The 20,226-nt window shown below is 38.9% G+C and overlaps 1 protein-coding gene across 1 annotated transcript in view; it reads left to right on the top strand.

Moving 5' to 3' along the window:
* The first annotated feature begins 1,287 nt into the window (after positions 1-1,287).
* TDP1 (tyrosyl-DNA phosphodiesterase 1) overlaps positions 1,288-20,226 on the top strand; it is a 50,911-nt gene continuing 31,972 nt past the window's right edge. Inside the window, exons 1-12 of the mRNA XM_075753720.1 lie at positions 1,288-1,370; positions 2,156-2,694; positions 4,224-4,267; positions 4,923-4,978; positions 5,994-6,090; positions 8,253-8,287; positions 10,490-10,582; positions 12,222-12,392; positions 13,940-14,018; positions 15,744-15,929; positions 16,628-16,676; positions 19,765-19,831. Of these exons, the coding sequence (XP_075609835.1) occupies positions 2,160-2,694; positions 4,224-4,267; positions 4,923-4,978; positions 5,994-6,090; positions 8,253-8,287; positions 10,490-10,582; positions 12,222-12,392; positions 13,940-14,018; positions 15,744-15,929; positions 16,628-16,676; positions 19,765-19,831 (1,412 nt within the window). The 5' untranslated portion in view covers positions 1,288-1,370; positions 2,156-2,159. The remainder of the gene's footprint in view (positions 1,371-2,155; positions 2,695-4,223; positions 4,268-4,922; positions 4,979-5,993; positions 6,091-8,252; positions 8,288-10,489; positions 10,583-12,221; positions 12,393-13,939; positions 14,019-15,743; positions 15,930-16,627; positions 16,677-19,764; positions 19,832-20,226) is intronic.

Below are 20,226 nucleotides of genomic sequence, written 5' to 3'. Positions count from 1 at the left end.
TATTTTTAAAAAAACTACTGAAGATTAGTCAGATCTGTCAGAACTCTGTTAATCTACTCTGTTACAGTAGCTGAAAATGGACTGAGTACATTTAATTTTAAATTTTTGTTAAATTAAGATAAAGTTTTCCTACTTCTACATTTTATGTGCTTATTATGAAAAGGCTTTTTGCATATTGGAATATATGGTACAGACTTCTAGAAACAAAATTATGTTAAATTTGTTTCTGCAAGTTCTTGATTTTTTTCTTGAAAAATACCAGACATCTTTAATTCTCACTTAAGTCACTATATAGACAGAAATTATGAGAAACTAGAATGCAAGCACAGTCAGAAACCATCAAATTTTCTAAAGTACTTTAGAAAACAAATACTGTTTCCATAGTCTATATTTAGACATGAGATTATGCACGTAACATACAAAACCATGCTACTTTCCTAAGAGCTTTTCCCACACAAGACCTTCAGCAAGGGTTGATAATAAAACATTTAATCTCATAGTACTGGCTAGTATATCTACACACTGTTTCAGGAAGAAGCATTACATCCAGCTCCAGAGAAAAGTACTAATAAAATTACACAAACAAGTTGAAATTTCATTAATGTTTTTTAGGAGTAGGATGCCAATTTTATTGCATGCTAATGTAAAACACATTATTTGTTAACTGCAGTCACAAGCTCATAATATATTAATGAGAACCAAATGTTAAGACAGTTCATTCTGGTAGCTAGAGCAAGCTTTGATGTAGTCCATGCTCTTACTGTGATTAATTTTACACCTGTTTTCCTCCCACTCCCTTCTTGAAGTTGTCACGCAGTTATCTCATTAGCAGGGCACTTCAGACACAGTAATTAACACCGAGCTGAATGAACGATTATGCAAATACTGCACCTGCCCTAAACTAGTAATAAGGTCAAATAAAAACTTATTAGATTAATTCAGGTCACTAAGACGTGACAGCTTTGCCAGTTTAGCAGCTTTGAGAGCTATACCAGAGCTGCTTCAGGGCCTCTCGACGGGACGGGCCCGTGGCCCCTCAGGCTTCCCACGCGCACGGCTGCAGACGGGGAAGCTCCCTTCAGGCCGCGGCGGCTGTGCCTCAGGCCGCGGCGGCTGCCCCCCACGCCACAGGGCCCCACGGCCGCGCAGCCCGCCCATAGCTGCGGCGCGCAGGTTGCTAGGCAGCGCACGGCCTGCCACCGCCAACTCCCGTGGGGCAAGCGCGGCGCTGGCGTCGATTGGCTAAAATCAGACGCGCGCCATTGGCTCGGAAGGAGGGGAGGGGCGGGGCTGTGCTGGGGGAAGGCGGGACTTGGTCTTTTTCTTCATCGCAGGCTTCGGGCGCGCTGGCCAGGTGGTACGGCCTAGAGGTGAGTCGCCGTCCTCCGGGAGCGGGAAGGGGTGGGCTCGTGAGGTCCCGGTACGGGCAGCGGTGGCCGCCCGGCTGCGGGGCGGTAGCGCCTACTGGGGCCCTTGGCGCCGTGGCTCGCGCCCCCTCAGCCAGCGGCGGCTGCGGGGGTGCTGGCGGCTGCCGCGCGCTGCCGCTGGCCCCGCCCCTCCGCGGCGCCTCCCGCGGCCGCAGGCTCCGCTCCCCTCGCGGGGCGGCGTCCGAGCCGGCGGGAACAGCGGTCCCGCCCGCACGGCCCGCGGCGGTGGAGGCGGCGGCGGTGGCGCCCAGGCTTCCTGCCCTCCTCCGCGCGGGGGAGAGGCGCCGGGAGCGGCGGAGGGAGGATGTGGTCCCGCAGAGGCAGCCGGAAAGAGCGGCCCTGGCTCGGCTCCGTGCTCCTGGGTCCGCTCAGCAGAGCGCGCTAGGGTCGGTATGAGAAATATCTGTGTGATGCAAGTTGCTCGTTTGACTTCTGAACTGCTTTCCTGTACGTGTCCCTAGCCTAGCCCGTTTTCCGTGTGCAGATTTCCGCATTAGCTGCTTCTCACTTGATGGTTGCTCCTATTGCACGTGGTTCTTTGTTTCCTGGGCACAGAAACGAACAAGCCTTGTGTGCTGTGAAATTTTCCCGAGTCAGAACTTGTGTGGAGGTTCTGTCAAATACAAAAAGATCCCTAGTAATAAACAAATAGAAACTGGGATGGAAAACTGACTTGAGCATAGCGAAAATACACAATTTTTTTGTATGTTGTGCTTTGTAATCCCTAGGAACATGCTCCAGGAAGGTGCACATGGAAAATGGACAGTATCTAGCAGTGATGAAAGTACTGAGGAAAATTCTGATAGTGAAAAACCATCTACATCTTCACTATTGAATGCTACACGTGGCAGAACAAGTGGGCCACAGTATCCATGCTCTGAAGCTAGGAAAGCTGCTCACAAGAGAAAAGCTTCTCCCCTGAAGCTCAGTGATAAAAAGTCTACAGAAATACCTCCAGCAGAAAAACAGAGACCTAGCCAAGAAGGTTTAGGCTGGTGTCTTTCTAGTAGTGATGAAGAGCCTGAAGATCAGGAAAAGCAAGCCCACAAAGAAACGCTGAAAGAAGAAAAGCATGATGCACCCAAAGAACATCCTCTGAATCTTTGCAAAGATGATGAACTCTCAGAGAATCAGGATGATGATGAAACACCCAGTGAAGCCCAAGATACCTGGGAGTTGTTGAATGGAGGAAACCCTTTCAGGTTTTTTCTCACTAAAGTCAGAGGAATTGAGCAGAGCTATAATTCTGGCGCCCTGCACATAAAAGGTGAACAAGTGACTTCCATAGAAGTGGGCTTTTAGAACACTTGTCTGCAATAGAATGCTTGGGTTTAGTTTGTTGGGTATTTTTAAATGTATATGATTCCTTGATGTAGCTTAGGCTTCATATTCTAAAAGTGCAAGTTGTAGAAATTGGTTCTATTACCTTTGTGTTTTTCTTTTAGAAGTATAGTGTATGAAGCATTAATTTACTGATCCTGATTCTGTTGTAACTTCTGAGTTATGCTGCACAAATTTAACTCACAGAAAGCAGCAATAAGCAGCACCATATGGTTTGCCTTGGTTAAGCAAATGTTAATCTGGGGAAACCCACTTGCCTTTGTGGCTTTTTAAAGGGATACTTTTCTTGGGTGCCTAACCATGCTCCCTGAGTAGCTGTTAGCGCTTGTCTTCATGCTGCTGAGTGATTTGTACCTATTAATTCACTATTACTTGATGCGGTACTAGGTAGTACTTCTGAAGCTCTGTGGCTGGGATTCAGGGGCCCATTTCAGTTCAGTTAGAAGTGAGCGTAAGTCAAGATGATGTGAAGTCTTTGGTGTACAATACTGATGCTTCAGGAATGCTGCGTAGTTGTAGTTTGACATCGGGGAGACAGCTCTGTGCAACTGTAAACATCCCCTCATTCAGAAATGAAATCTCATACATCACAAGACAGAATCAGAAACAAGTATTAGTAGATTTATGCACAGCAATACAGTAAAATGAGGTAGTTCTTTGAAGGAGAACAAATGACTGAAGACCTATACAATTAGGTTATAACATTTCTTCAACCTCACGTGCTCCTTATGAGCATTGATTATTGGTGACAGCCTGGTGTCCAATTCCTCAATTGCTTTACTGCTGTATGTCTTTATCTGCTTTGTGAATTTGTTGTGGCTTTTGGCCTGTCTTCTCAGGAGTAGTTGTCCTGCTAGGTGATTAACTGAGCTGGCGGAGGGTCTGAGGTTTTTTTGTTTAACCTGCAAAACCAGATTTCCCTACAGATAGGGCATGAAATATTTTGTCTGTCCTGGAAGATATTTGTAGGATACACTTTCAAGTTGCTGCTGTGCTTCAGTTATTAGAAGTTATAAATCCTCAGTTGGATTAGTTTTCTGAGTTACCATGAATGAACTAAGGGTACCTGTGTCCTACAGTCAGTCTGCAAGATAAGTCTTTAAGCATTAACTATCCCTTATTGCTTCTACTCTGCCACAGTTCTTCAAGCCCTGTCTATGGGGGAGAGAGTAGTTTGTCCCTTTCTCCATATGATCTTGGTCTTTTTGCTAATGAGCTTTTAAAATTGGTTTCCTGCTTTGAGCTGATTAATGCTTTTTATAAACACAAGACCTTAAGGGTTTCACAGGGGAATCAGTGACTTGAATATTCAAAACAGTGAACTTAATTGTGAATGTCTTAGTTACACCAAGTCTATGAACAATCTGGCACTTGTAGTAGTTATCAAATTGTTCAAGATGTGAAGTGTTTATATGAACCTTTTTTTACCCAATTGTGCTTTAATGTTTTTAATAGATATTTTGTCTCCTCTTTTTGGGACTCTCATATCTTCTGCCCAGGTGAGTTTCCTGTTTGCCAGATTGATGTCACTTGCTTATTTCATTTTATTAACCTTAAACTTGATAATCCATGCTTGTATCATATAGCTGATTTTAGCAGGGAACTCTGTTAAAATACAGAGGGAATTCTAAATTGTTGTACAGTTGAAAACATTTATTGAAATACAAAAATTGTCCTATGTTCTGCTTAGAATTCAGGCAGTTATAAGGCTGTTTTCTCTCTCCTGGTTTTGGGGAACGTGCAACTGAAAAATGCAATTTATGTGCATGTCAATGTTTTTTTTGAAAGAAAAAAGCCTTGCAATCTAGGAATGATATTTTCGTTATTGCATAGAAGCTTTTGCTATCATTCATGGTATAAGCACATGACAGAGATGGTTCTTGAACCACAGTTTTTATATTATGTGTGTGATTCTTTTTTTCTGCACATTAAATTTTATAAACACTAGTACGTGCTTTTGAATAACTTAAATCCATTCTTGAATTAAAAGACATGAAGGAAAGCAAATTCAAATACACCTGTTTTAAAACCACGCTCTGTGTGATGTAAGAGGTATTGAGTGATGACTTTATGTAGCAAGCTTTTTGTAGTTCATTGTTCTGACAAACTCCTTTTTCTTTTTAATGAGTCTGTTTTCTTTTTCCTATGTACAAGTTTAACTACTGTATAGATGTGGGATGGCTTGTAAGACAGTATCCACAGGAATTCAGGTATGTTTATTTTATGAAGATGAAATGATAGTTTCCAAATCATTGTGTTCATGCAAGTTGTCGTTATAACTGAATGATAAACACTTGTTTGCAGTTTGAAGTTATTGTTACCAATGGTGTATGTGTAGACTCCTGTTTTTCTTTGTATGGTTATTCCAGTTGTAGTTCTCTATTGATGTCTTTTTGCTCTTTTCAAGACTGTCAAATGGTCAGAGTTCAGTATGTCTGGTTTCTGATTTTTATTAATAAACACTTGGGAGGTCCCATTGTGGGCCATGATGACAATGCAGTAGATGACCTATAAAGATGGAGCAAGCAGCTTTTTGCCATACAATTTTACAGACCCAAGAGCAAAGAGAAAATGTAGGAAGGGCACAAGAAAACTGTGAAAATGATCAGGATGATACGTCTTGGATATGATATGGTTGGAGTTGCTGGATATTTTCATGAAAGCAGTTCTTATGTTTGCTTGAAATTCAGTTCTGATAATTGCAACCTACTGCAGATGAAGTGAGTGTATGACATACGGTTTTCTATCTCTCTTTTTGTTACGTTTTACTGGAAATGCAGTAGAATAGAAGATAAGGAAGTAAACATGAAACTACTGCCAGAGTAGACCTAGCCCTCTCCTTTTCCCTCATTCTTCCTATCTTCTCCGTGATAAATTGTCTTAGATCCACATTGTGTATGTCAGTACTTTTGAGAGCTTTTTATTTGTTTCCAGCTGTACAGACAAGAGTCCTTACAAGATCGTGTATTACTGATTTCTATTTTGCTGTCTGATTTTACTCCATGCTTCCTATTTCCTTTTTCTTTTAATTGAAGTTTTCTAGTGTCTTTCTATTAGAGGTTTTATTGTACTTACTGTTTTTTTCAGTTAGTTAATAAGGCATATAGATTTTAATGCTATCTGCCTGTTGGATTTAGGGGCCAGAAGTCATACCTACATGAAGGAGTGGTTTAGACTGATTACTAATTCACTTGATGTTTTAATAGTAATCTCCTTTTATTTAAGGAAGAAGCCATTGTTGATAGTTCATGGTGAAAAGAGAGAATCCAAAGCTGAACTGCTTGCACAGGCACGCCCTTATGAGAACATTAGCTTTTGTCAGGTAATTAACATTTGGATCATCCTTTAGTTGAAATAAAGCCATCTGTTGCGCTCAAAAAATTTTATGGGCAAAGAGACACACACCTTATATAGGAGGTCAAGAATTTATTGTTATACTTTAAGGAATATACTTACCAGGACCATAGGAACATGGTAACTACGTTCCTGGCCTTCTGTGATTGTGGTACTGTCACCCACAAAAGGTTTGCACAGAATGGCTGCCCACGAAAATGTCATGGGGCTCACAGAAGAGCTACACACCTTCTCTGCTAACATGTTGCACTCAAATTCTTGTAATGGTTGAAAAGCACTTTTTGTGTAAAGTGCAGAACTCAATCCTAGTATCACTGTAATCTTAAGTCTCATCAAAGAATTATTATTTGTCCAAATATGTTTTACACAAGAAAATGCTGTTATGACTATTCTCTGTTAAAATTGTTATGAGCACGCTTCCTGGCACATGCTATTTTCTCTCATGTTATACTCACACTTTTGGTGGCCCTAAGTCATAAAGTTATTGGCTTCAGCCTGGGGGAGGGATGTGGTTATGGCAACTTGCCAGTGTTTCAGAATTTTGCTGGGTAGAGTATGTTATTGATCGTGGGGATATGTTACCCTTTGTTAGAAGGAGGAGGATTTTGGAATTTTCTTCCTTCTCAGGCAGTCTCGGAACCCTGATCTTCCTAGAGATTGCTGTATTGATGATAAATATAGTGAGTTCTTAAAGCCAGGATTTCAGGGCTGCTGTGTACTATGCTATCAGGTGTTTGCACCAAGTTGTGAAGTAGCAACAATTTCACATTAATATTTCAAGTATGCTAACAATAAATTCATATTTTTGCAGATGTTTCCTTTTCACAGGCAACAAGAATTTGAATGTAATATTCCCATATGATAAACTTGTCAGTGTAGTAACTAGCAGGGGAAAATGGAATTTGATTTTCCTATTTGGGTATACACTTCAGATTCTTCTGGTAGTCTGTATGCATGCCATTATTTTAGTACCCCAAAATGAAATGTAAATATTTTATTTTTCTCCTCCACACCTATATTAACTAGGCACAATGTTGGAGCCATCACTGGCTTAACATCTATAAGTCATGTTTCAGTCTCTCCCTAGAAATTGTTTTGTAAATACTCTTTAATAAGAGCAGAGCACTGATAAAAAAGCATTTCTGTCTGGCTTTTGGCCTTTTCTTTGCAATATTAGCCATTAAGCTGCTTGTAACAGTCATTATACACTTCAGAATCACAGAATGGTTGAGGTTGGAAGGGACCTCTGAAGGCCATGTCGTCCAACTCCCCTGTTCAAGCAGGATCACTTAGAGCTGGTTGGTTGGCACAATGTCCAGATAAGTTTTGAATATCTACAAGGATGGAGATTCCATAACTATTTGGGTCAACCCATGCCAGTGCTCAGTAACCCTCAAGTAAAAAAGTGTTTCCTGATGTTGAGAGGGAACATTCTGTGTTTCAGTTTGTGCCCATTGGCTCTGGTCCTGTCACTCGGCACCGCTGAAAAGAGCCTGGCTTCCTTGCCTTTGCACCCTCCCTTCAGGTATTTGTAAACAGTGATCAGATCCCCTCTGAGCCTCCTCTTCTCCAGGCTGAATAGTCCCAGCTGTCAGCCCTTCCTCACAGGAGAGATGCTCCAGTCCCTTAATCATCTTAGTGGCTGTTCATTGGACTCTTTCCAGTATGTCTGTATCTGTCCTATATGGGGGAGCCCAGAAATGGACCCAGTGCTGCAGGTGTGGCCTCACCGGTGCTGACTGGAGAAGGATCACCTCCCTCAACCTGCTGGCACCACTTCTCCTAATGCAGCCCAGGACACTTAGTCATCTTTGCAAGGGCACATTGCTGGCTCCTGTTCAACTTTGTGTCCAGTAGGACCCTCAGGTCTTTTTCTGCAAGGCTGACTGGTAAGAGACCAGAAATACTGCTGGAGCAGTTCCAGCAAAGAGTTGCATTGCCATTTAAAGTCTAAATTCTAGAAATTATTAGATTTAAAGGTGTTGAGGGGAAAAATCATGTATTTTGTGATCTGACCACTAGAGAGCGGTGAAATGAAACAAAATGAAGAAGCACCTCTCCTCCTTGAACATTTTTGCATGTAGGAATGCACAATAGGAATTTTTAATGATCAACTTTTTAATTTTATAGGCTAAACTGGATATTGCATTTGGAACTCACCATACGTAAGTAACAGCTGTGAAGCAGAAAGCTCCACTTCTAAAGATGACCACAGACTTGGTTCATGCAGTTACCATAACTGGACTAGTAACTAGTGTCTAATATCTTAAAGTATTTATGGGATGGAAAGACAGATTACTACTGTTTGTGAAAACATAATTCTGAAGGCCTAATATATATTAATGAAATTTAAAAGTAGTATCTTTCATGTTCTATAAATATTTGTTACATTTATCTGCCAGTTATTTTAAAGCCATAAAAGTGGGTTTCAGAGAAATTGTGTAGTCCTGAAGAAAAAGTTCCTTAATGATTTTGTATTTATAGATGATAGGATTGTTCTAGTTTAAGGAAACAAGTCATCTATTAGGTAGATAGGAGATGTGCAAGTGAGACAGTTGAAGTTAGTGAACTGCAAGTCCTGGCTTAATACCAAAACTGTAATGCAGACTTGATCAGTCATTGGCAGGTCAGAGACAGCGCTACTTTACTGCTCAGTTTTTGCAGTTAACATGGATGATCTGAAAATAATTACTGAGTTTTTGGATCTTTTCAAAGAAAAAACTTTAATTTGATTTTGTAGAAGTGTCTCAAAGTAATTTTGTAGGTTGCAAGCTACAGATAAGAACAGATTTAATCTTATGTCTCTTACTAAAGATCTTTGGTTTCAGGGCACTGCAGTATTTTTTTAATCAATTCTTTCATATAAGTCATTTTATAAAACATGACATTATGTTAAAACCTTGGTCTGAAATGCTCACTTAAGTTCCATCTGTGTTTCTGGTAGCAAGCATACTGATCTCCTCATTGCCTGTTTGGAGAAGAATATGCAAATAAAGGAAAGAAACCAGCATTTTAAGAAAGAGTCTTGCTTCTCTCTCAGGTTTAGTGAGGGACATAGAAGGAATTGAAGTTGGTTTTCAAATTGGTAATTTTAAAGCTATAGCTTATTTTCACTTAAGCAGTTTAAGCAGCAGCTGTCATTCTCTGTATGCTCAACTTTAATTTTTTTTTTCCTTCCACTACACTTTGGGATAAATAAAGTGATAGTGATGTTAAATACTACGGTTCTTTAACCCTGTATTTGAAAGGGTTGTTCTGGGTAGTGTATATCTGAATGCATGTTCCACTGCAGATGGAATGCAAGTGGGTAGCAGACCAATAAACTGGATCTTGGTGGGTAATGAAACAAAATTGTTTCAAGAGAAACTTAACAGATTTCACCCCATCAAATACAAAGATTTAAATTCACATCCTTGCTGTTGTATGATATAAAACTTAAATTACATGTTAGTTACATTTTGCTGTTAAATGCTTTTTTTTCCTGTCAGCTGAATTTGTGCTTAGATCAAGCCATGACACAGATGTGGGGAACAATTTTGTAGTTAGTCTTATATATTGTGTAAACTATAGGTGTAACTATGTTAGTTTGCTGAACTATGACATTAAAAGCAGAAATTACTGAATAAATCATTGTTTAAACTTGAGCCTGATATGATTTGTGTAGCATTATCTTGCCATGGGACAGCAATGAAAATAAGTGTGGTTTTTCTTACAGCCTTCATTCTTGAGCATTGGTGTCTATGGAAACCATCTCATCCTTCAGGGCCACATTGATATGCTGTCTTTACACATCTACTGAAAACTTGCATATGAAAATTTGAGCACTTATGTCTCAAAAAATACAGACATTTATTTTGAACTCAGTTACTAGTTTTAAAACTTCTTTGTCCTGGTAGACAAATAGCTTTTTTTTTTTTGCTATCCCAATGGCTAGTTACCTACATACCTTTTTTATTTTAAAAGTTGTCAGTTTGAGAAAATAACTAGGTTTTAATAAATTCAGCTATAAGCAAAGGCTTTTTAGTGTTCCTTAATGTTTTTTTTTAAACTATCTGCAAAGGAATAAATTTCTGAAGAACATGGCAAATATAGAGAGTATTCTGCAAGTATTCATTTTTGCTTTGGGAAATCAGTTGCATGAGATGTTAAGATGTATTTTGGAATATATCATATGCTGCTGCTGACAAAATAGATGGGGATAATCTAATGACTGCCATGTGAGTTTGGCACGTGCATGGATTGAAGTCAAAGTGTTTGCACTATGCAGAGCAAATCTTTGGAGCACTTGGGGCACTTTAATAAATTGTTAATTTATCTCCTACTCTCAGTGTACTTGAAACAGACAAAGTGTTATAATCTTTTTAAAGGAAAATGATGATATTGTTATATGAAGAAGGTCTTCGAGTTGTGATACATACATCCAATCTTATTGCTGAAGATTGGCACCAAAAAACTCAGGGGTAAGCAACAATCTCTAGCAGGTATATGTTTACTTTAATATTTTCCATAGATATCTGCTACTGCTGGAGACAGGATAATAGGTCAGATGATCCAGTGCTACAAGTCTTACATGCCTACGATAGCTCTATCCTAGGGGGGGTGGGCGGCAAAAGATCAAACCTGGAATGGTGGTAGCTGTCTGTGAACTCTACTTGCTTTCTACTGTAAACAAAATTATGTCCTGAGCTGGCTGTAACCTTAAACTCAGCCTGACTGAGATGCTATGCTGTCTCTTTATAAAAAACTACCTAGCTATAAAGCGCTCTTTATACAGATCTGAAGCAGCTATTTAAAAATTATCGTATCTGCAAGAATAATGTGAATGTGCACATGTTCTGTTTCTGCTGTGACTGTGTCTAGAACGTAACCTGGTAAATGCTGGGCACCATTGGTTCCCTAATATCGTAGATAACCCAGTATCCACCTAGTATCCTTTTCTTGGAAGGAATTTTCTTCCTGGGTTTTTTGGTAGAAGTTTTTAAACTTAACAGCCAGCTTGGGACATAGGTTTGTTTAGAGCACAAAAAATAGGGCTAAGTGATGTGTTAGTATAAGGCCCCTCAACCTCTTGTTTTCTTGGCCATTTTAATGGGAGCATTTTTTAGTTATACTCTGACTTACTGTGGAGATCTGAGATTTCTTCATCAAGTCAGGGTATAAGATTTCTTCATCAAACTAATTGAAAATGGCTTTTCAGAAGTTACTGTCACCTTGACATCCATTTTGCTGCCATTAAATATGGCAAGGTTTTGAAGCTTTTCACTTGTCTGAGACAAGCTCTTGTAAGGGTTTTTGAGTGGCAAAAATACAGCCACTGATTTTTTTGCCTTTAAATCTTTTACTTAAGGATGGCTGTAGTATCTTTTGACAGTTAGCTTTTCAGAAAGCCAAGAATGCATGAAAATATCTATTTGGGATGCTTAACAAGTTGCCCTACTTGTCAAACGTGAAAATTTTTTTTTTAGCTTTTGCACACTGCAGTAATATGCAGTGTCACCAATATGACGGTCCGCTGGCTTCTCTATTTTATAGGCTTCAAAATTACAAAGGATAGTATCAACACATTGTAAAGTTGATAATGCAGAACCTTTGGTTTCTATGGCTACAATAATGTGTCACTGGAGAGAAATGCTGGATGTCTTCCCTGCATAGTGCCCACCATATTTTATTGTGATGTAAGCTCTGGAAAGGCAAATTAACATTATAGGCTACTCTTCAAACTATGTAGAACTTTCAGATGCCCTAATTGGTGTTTTTCTATATCATTACACAAACCAGTAGCTTAGCAGGATGCATTGCAGTGTTCTAGTCATACAGAAAATCTTGACGAAAGGACTACTGGTTAAGTCTGAGCCTGGCCTGTTTAACAGTGCTGAAAGCTGTAAACATATGCATGGATAAATATAATTGTATTAGTTTTATGGTATTGAGTATAAGACTTGACAGTTCTGTAATTTTAAAGGAAGGGCAAGTCACTTTATAGTTAGTGTCACAATAAATCTGTCTAGTATTCGTTTAGGACCTTCAGATGTGCTGTAATTGCTCACTAAAACCATGTGTTAATGTTTGGTGTCCTTGTTTTTGTGGCTTTGTTTTTAGAATATGGCTAAGCCCTTTATATCCAAGGCTACCTCAGGGAACAACTGGTTCTGCTGGTGAATCTGAAACTAATTTTAAATCTGACCTAATAAGTTACTTGATGGCTTACAATTCTCCTACACTCAAGGAATGGATAGATCTGATTCAAGAACATGATTTATCAGAGACAAGGTATATGTTATCTTGTGTCTATAGTAACTTGCATGCTTTTTACCAAAAAAATAAACATTTCTCTCAGGATCTATTAGGCTGTGGCTTTGTTTTGTGAGTTTACCTTGTTTCAGACTTAATTGTTCAAACATGAGTGTAACTTTAGGCAATTTTTTAAACCTTTATTATGCAGTTTATGTTGAATTGACCAACTTCCAGTTTTAAAAAATTTTAAAAGTTTTAAAAACTTCCAGGTTTTAAAAATTTTAAGTGAAAAAGGTGCATCAGCAGTAACTTGATGGAAGGTAGCTGTAAGTAATAGGAACTCAGAGTTTCATTTAAGTCAGTCTGGCTTAAATATTTGCTCCAATAAAATTACCAGTGGAAAAAGCTGAGTTATTTGGCTTCTTATGTAAGGGGGATCATAAAATCCCCATTACAATAACCTTTGCTTTATATTAAGAATAGGCTTCTGTACTTTTAAGGCAAAGTTCAATCTGTATACATATGTATAAAATTTTGCCTGTTGCAGGCATGGATCGTGTGTGCTATGTTAAGCAATAATATACTTTGTCTTGAAACAGTCTTCTCTAGTATCACTTTGCAGATGCTACTTAAAATAATTCAGGATGTTTAATTCTAACAGATGAATCCTGCATTTTCTATGGTATTTACTTCAGAAAGCGTGAATCTCATTGGCTACTTAATAGCAGTTTAATAAGCTGGCAGAAGTTTCTTGAAAAGAAAAGCTGAAAAAGGTCATAAACTGTGGTGGAAATAGAGACTGAAGCCTTGTCTAGTTTAATGTATAAAATAAAAATGTGCTTTTTTCCCTCTACATGGAGTCTTACAAGATTGGAGGAGGAAAAACAGTATGTACCTTATAGTCAGGTTGGCTGAGCCCTAGCTGATGTAAGTTTATGCGTGGGTTAGGGAAGAGTCAGTTCTTAGTATAAGGATCAATTCCTTGCCATATAAAATATGTAGGAGATGTTCATTCATGGATAAAGCTAGGTATGAGATGCAGTAAGGAACAGCTTCTTAAACCGTCTGCTTGTTGTGACTCTGGGCTGGCCTCTTCTCTGTTTTCAGGGCAAAGTCAAACAGGTTACTAAAGCATTATTAGGAAGACAGTTGAAAAAGCTGTATGTCTGAGCTATTAGGTGCCCAAATGAAATCTCGTACCTGAATCTGCTGATTTGGATGTAGCAACAGATTGGCTTTACTCGAAATTACATGTACAATTCTGTGCAGAACAAGAGCTATTTGCATGTATTGCTAACATCATCCATCTTCTGCATTCTTGTACACAGAAATATATACCGTTCGTGTCTAGGCTATGGAACAGCCTAGCGTTGCATGACAGCCATATAGGATGCTAATAATAAATTATACAGCTGAAAATCCACTTTTCTTTATATTGTAAGTCTTAAGTGTGAAAGATTAAATATTTCTGGTTGCGCTTCTATGTGCAGCCTTGCTGATAGGTTTTACTTAAGTACCTTAATACTTTCCAAACCATCACACTCCAGTACTGCAAATAACTTGGTGTTATTTTCTTCCTGTAGAGTGTATCTGCTTGGTTCTACCCCTGGACGGTATCAAGGTAGTGATAAAGAAAAGTGGGGTCATCTTAGGCTCAGAAAGGTACTAAAACTGTAGTCTTTTTTATTAATATCCTCTTAACTGTAAATATAACTTTGGAGAGTATTCTTTTAGTTCCTTTCAAATTTTCCAGCTATGATTAGCAATTGTTTAATACTTTGTTACAGTTTAACTTAGCAATAACATAAGCTTGCAACTTATGACAGTGTAGACTTTACACACAATATTCCTGGCTCTTATTACCATGGTCAGCTTGTGGTCTGAATTGTCATGTTCTTACAGATATCTGAGGAGTCGCCATCACTCAAATGACTTCCTGTCTGCTGTTGATGTTTCTAACAAGTGTGACACTATCCAAATCCAGTCTTCTGTGACTGGGAACCAAATATAGCCTTTTTCAAAGGTACTCACTGAGGAAATAAGTGTTGATACAGACTTGCCTGCACAGAGAGAACAGGCCTATCTTATTTAGTTAAACTGTAATAGCCTCTAACATTTCTTTTTCCGTAATGATCTGAATTTGCACATAGTTGATGTCATCGATTCAGTCAGGTTTGTAGTTTTGTTCTACTACATTTAAGATCTTTATTTTTTTTAATTATTTTTTTAACCAACTGAATAATAAGCAGTGTGGATTTTTTTTACATACACCCCCCCCCACACACACACATATTATTTACCCTTCTCCATTATTTAGATAAGCCATAATGGTAAATTGTGATACAAGACTGCATATCTTGAGTCCTCTTCTTTTTCAGTATTTATTAAGAATCTGATAAAATATTTCATGTCATCTGTTAAATGCTTCTCATAATTTTCAACCTGCATCTCCTGCTGAAAAAGCATTATTTCAAATTCCATCGTGAATTTTTCTTGGAATTCTAATGCTGTCTGTGGCAAACTTCAGTGACATACAAAATGTCTATTTATCACCTTTCTTTTCAGCACAAGGTTACTCTTTTAGACCTCCATTTGCTCGTAAAGAGCTTGCCCCTTCTGATGTATGTTGTCTGCATGGTTTTTTTGCCTAGTGAGACACTGAATGAAAACAAAATAAAACAGAAAAAGCCTGTAAAGGATAAAGATGGTCTCGTGGCAAATGCTCATGTGATTAAAAAGATGTAAGTTTTTTAGTGACAGTGCAGATAGACCTGGTGACACTACATTGATGACTGAAGACATTTAGTTATGTGCCCTCTCTAGAGAGGGGGAAAAGGTAGCCACTACGTACAATGTAATATGTGCCTATATCCATCTGTTTTTAATGTGACTTTAAATTCCATTCACAGCTAAAGAACTCCTCTAAAAGGATTATTTCCATTTTCTCTTCAATTGTTCTTTTTTTCCCCTCTTATTCCGGGCTTCTATTGTAGCTGGGGCTTTAGGATATGTGAGGAATTTTATGGCCAACAACCACCAAATATAAAAAGATTTAGTTGTTTAATTTATTGTGACTTCTGAAGCTGTTTCATGATTTTAGGAAGAGCTGCTAGCATTCTTTTTAACCATTATTTAATGGTTGGCTTCAGTGCTTTTGGATAAAACTTGTGATGTTTGATCTTCTCTTGAATGAACAGTGGGTTTGTGTTTTGGAGAGCCCGATGGCTTTTTGTTACTGCAAAGTTAAATAGGTAGTGTGAACATTAATCTCTTTTGTTGTCAGAAGTGAATTATAGAGAATTTGTTATATCAGATGTGATATCAAACCCCTAATTAAGGTTTTCTTTGCCTGTTGAAGTTTAACAATGTTTTAATTTCCCTCACTAGCTTTTGAAAGAACATGCTTCGTCAATACCAGCACAGGAATCCTGGCCTGTTGTTGGACAGTTCTCAAGCATTGGTTCAATGGGAGCTGATGGGTCCAAATGGCTGTGCTCAGAGTTCCAGGAGAGCCTGGTGGCTGCAGGCAGCAGTATCAAAAATCTCCTTAAAAGTGATGTTCCAATTCATTTGGTATGTCTTTTAGATGCTAGTGATCTTTTATTTAACACTTACTCATTTGTTGTTTAAATCTTAGTTATTGGTTTGCTTTTAACTTTTGGAAGACATTAATGTAGTTTTCATCCTGAAATCATAAGGATGCCACTTTAGTGATACTTACTTGTGTATGGTATACTATAAAAATGTACTATAATTTCCATCTGCTTGACACTGGAGTATATATAATCAAAATTATATTCTCATTCTATAGCTTGCCTTCCATTGAGTTTTGTAGATGCCGCTGGTTTTGCTACTGAGATGTAACTGAATGCTGATTGATTAATACCTAAAATTATTTTCTAACCTGGATGTTTTGGTCAGTTTATTAGCACAATTAAGGGGAAGAGCAGAAACAAGTTTGTGGCATGAGATTGTTAAATCAAGGATGAAAAGTTGTCAAACTATGCCCTTACTGTGTGCTGATTGCCCCTGCAGAGTCGTTTATGAGATAAGAGTCTAAAATCTCATCAAATAATGTTAAGAGCTTACTTTGACCACTGTGGAAGTGGTTGAAGCAGGTTTAAGTCTTGCTACCTAATTTTGGTAAGCTCTGCAAGAGGTAAAAACATCTTTGTTACTGGCACATGACTAGTTTTATGCTGACAGCTTGTGTATTTAGAGCCACGTTATTAAAGTTACCTTTTTCTTTCCCCTCCCCCTGCTCCATGCAGGTTTATCCTACTGTGAACAATGTGAGGCAAAGTCTAGAAGGCTATCCCGGTAAGCAGATGAACCCAGATTTATTAGCTTTTTGTGGTCATAATGTCCTGCAAAATCACTTCAGTGGTTGATGTTGAATGAACCTGAAGCTGTCATCTTGCTGAGAACTTGGTAGAATAGGTGGCAGTAGAATCCTTTAATTACTGTTACTGGAGTTTTGACTCCAGCTCTTGTAATTGAATAGAAAAAGCTTTGTGGGGATTTGTATATAACGTTTAAGTCTGTATAGCCACATTTATATGTCACTATATAGGAAGAAACAGCTCTTGGCCGTTGTTCTAACTCCAGTCATACTTTCATTTTGGCAGAAAATGCAGATTTGGGTGTGCTAGGTTCTCCTTGTGCTTTCTTTCAAGTGTCATACTGCACATCAGATACAATGGAGAATAAGATGTTTCACTACTTATTAATCAATTTTTAATACCGCAATATGCGGTTGTGTTCTGTTCAGCTGTGTTTGTGTTCATGCAGTCAGAATATTTGTATAGAAAGCATAGTCCCAGCCAACCTGAAAGAGGAAGAGGTACTGTGGTATTCTGATGCAGTGAAGCTTCTGTTTTGCAAAAGCAAGTACTTATGTGAGTTACACCCATGCATGCTAAAGGAGCTGGCTTATAATGCAAGGCTGCTGTTAGCCTTTGAAAGGTCAAGGCAGTTGCAAGGGGTTCATGAGAACTGTGAGAACGGAATTCTTTCTTGTCTTCAGGAAGGGTAAAAAGGAGGATCTCGGGAACTATAGGCCTGTTATCCCTGGGAAGGTGATGGAACAAAGAATCTTGGAAACCATTTCCAAACATATGATGGACAAGAAGGTGATTGGGAGTAGTCAGCGTGGACTTATAAAGGAGAAATTACGCTTAATTAACCTGATGGCCTATGACTAGATGACTGGCTTGATGAATGAGAGCAGTGCACTGGATGTTGTTTATCTTAACTTTAATAAGGCTTTTGACACTGTCTCCTAAAACATCATTACAGATAGCCTGATGAAGTACAGGCTGGATGACTAGACAGTGAGGCAGATTGGAAACCAGCGCAACTGCCAGACCTCAATGGTTGTGATCCAATGGCACAAAGGCCAGCTGGAGGTTAGCCGCCAGTGGTGGTGTGTGCCAAGCATTGATACTGGGGCCATGCATTTAATACCTTCATTAATGACCTGGATGGTGGGGCAGAGTACACCCTCGGTGAGTCTGCAAATGATACAAACTCAGGGGACATGGTTGATGTATCAGATTATTGTGCTGCCATTCAGAAGGACTGCGCAGGTTGGAGAAATGGGCTGACAGGAACCTTATGCAGCTCAATAGAGGGCAATGCAAAATACTGTGCTGGGGCAAGAATAACCCCAGGCATGGGGGGCTGACCTGGGAAAAGCAGCTTTGCACAAAAAGACCTGGGACTGCTGGTGGTCACTAAGTTGAAGATGAGCCAGCAAGGTACCCTTATGGCAAGAAGGCCAGCAGCATCCTGGGCTGCATTAGGAAGCACGTTGCTAGCAGGCTGAGAGAGGTGACCTGTCTTCTCTATTTAGCACTGGTGAGACCACACCTGGAGTGCTGTGTCCAGTTGTTGGCTTCCTAGTAGAAGACAGATGTGGACATACTGAACCAATTCCAGCAAAAGGCCACAAAGACGATTAAGGGATTGCAGCATCTGTCATACAAGGAGAGGCCGAGAGAGATGGATAATTTTTTGACCTGGAGAAGAGAACTTTCCTGGGAGGTATCATCAATGTGTATAAATACCTGATAGGAAGATGCAAAGTAGGGGCAGATTCTTCACATGATGACCACTGAAAGAACAAGAGGCAATGGACTTAAATTGAGATACAGCAGATGCCCAGTGTGCCCTTACAGCAAAAACATTTTTGGATGTTTAAGTGGAACAGGTTGCTCAGAAGTTGTAGAGTCTCCATTCTTGGGGATACTCAAAACCTGACAGGACACTGTACTGAGCAACGGGCTCTGTTCGACCCTGCTTTGAGCAGGGAGTTATTCTAGATGATCTCCAGAGGGTGCTTCCAACTTGAATGATTCGGTGATTCTTTGGCATTGATGAATCCATAAACGTTTTCCTGTTCTAAGCCAGATACCTATGCTCTTATGTATTACGGAGTAGCTCTTGAGCTCTTCTAACAGTTGGTGGAATTTGAACACAGGGCTAGCAGTAATGCTTTCAGCTCTCTTTCCTCTGAATAGAGCAGTGTTTGTACACATGTAGAAACTGCAGCTAGTGAGTTTTATAGGTATCTACTGTTCCAACAAGTTAGTCTTTTGAAATACATCTGGTTGTCTACAGCATTTGTTAGCAAAGTTAGTACTCTTGAAAGTCAGAAATACAATCTGTGCAATGACTTCTTACTGTTCTTTCTTTCTTATTGTGAAATAACTTGGTGAATTACATAACTCTTTATTTGTGCAAATGAACGGCTCCATGGACTCCTGCAGTTAGTGCATCCCTGAGAGTAGTAAAGCTTTTGTAACAGGTCCTTATGGTCTCTTCTAGGACAGGTTGAATGCAGTAGGTTTTGCATCATGTTTTTAATTCACAACACTAATATAACTCAGTATGCCATGGCTGATTCTTCTTTGTTAAATTCATTTCAAGAAATCACAACATGCATTAGCCAAAGACCAAATCAATACAAATACAATTTCATCAGAGAAGTTCTTGCTCTTTAAAATAATGTTGTTCCGTGGTTTGGGTTTTTTTTGCTGAAAGTTGGTTCGTTTATTCCCTCTAACTTGTATGGGTAGTGATTCTAATGTGTTGTTGATATCAAGTGGTATCATAACTAAAAATTACCCATAAACATCTATTTTCTAAGAGGACTTAATTCTATAGCCTGTATACTGTTTCTCTTTTTCCTAGTCTAAATCTGCTGTGTAGTGTTTAGGAACTTGCTAAATTATAAGAATGAAAAAAAATTCCACACCTATATACCATTTTATACTACTGGAGCATTTCACCATTTTCTGAAAAGAAGGCATGAGGATAGTACAGATAGCCTGTTCCCCAAGATGCTTGCTGCTTTTAGAATGTCTTTCAGAAAATAAATGTACATGTTCTATTTTTTTTCCTTAAGCTGGTGGCTCACTTCCGTACAGTATACAGACAGCACAGAAACAGCTGTGGTTGCATTCCTATTTTCAGTAAGTAGAACTCAATTCTTTGGGTGTGGTTTTTTCCTTAGATTGTATGTTTAAACTTAAAATGCTGTAATGTTTGAGTGTTAAAAGCAAATTAATGGGAAGTGGTGAGAAGCATGATATCCTTAAGCTCCTTAAAATAAAAGCCTTTAGTTACTTATCTGCTGGTCTTATCTCTAAAACATAGTCAAAATGTGCTATTCACCTGTAAAAATTATATGGGATACTGTTGCTAATGAAGGACAGTACAAGATTTTGGATTCTGTAAACTTCTATTTAAGCTTTCCTTCTCTGAACTGGAATAATGTTACTCCTCTTTTTTCCATGTGTGGTTTTTTGTTTTGGTTTTTTGTTGTTGTTGTTGTTGTTTTTGGGGGTTTTTTTACAGTTGTACTTCA

The sequence above is a fragment of the Balearica regulorum genome, chromosome 5 (assembly GCF_011004875.1).
Source record: "Balearica regulorum gibbericeps isolate bBalReg1 chromosome 5, bBalReg1.pri, whole genome shotgun sequence".
Lineage (NCBI taxonomy): Eukaryota > Metazoa > Chordata > Aves > Gruiformes > Gruidae > Balearica > Balearica regulorum.
Note: the sequence above shows the minus strand (reverse complement) of the source record. Positions and strands in the feature narration are given on the sequence as shown.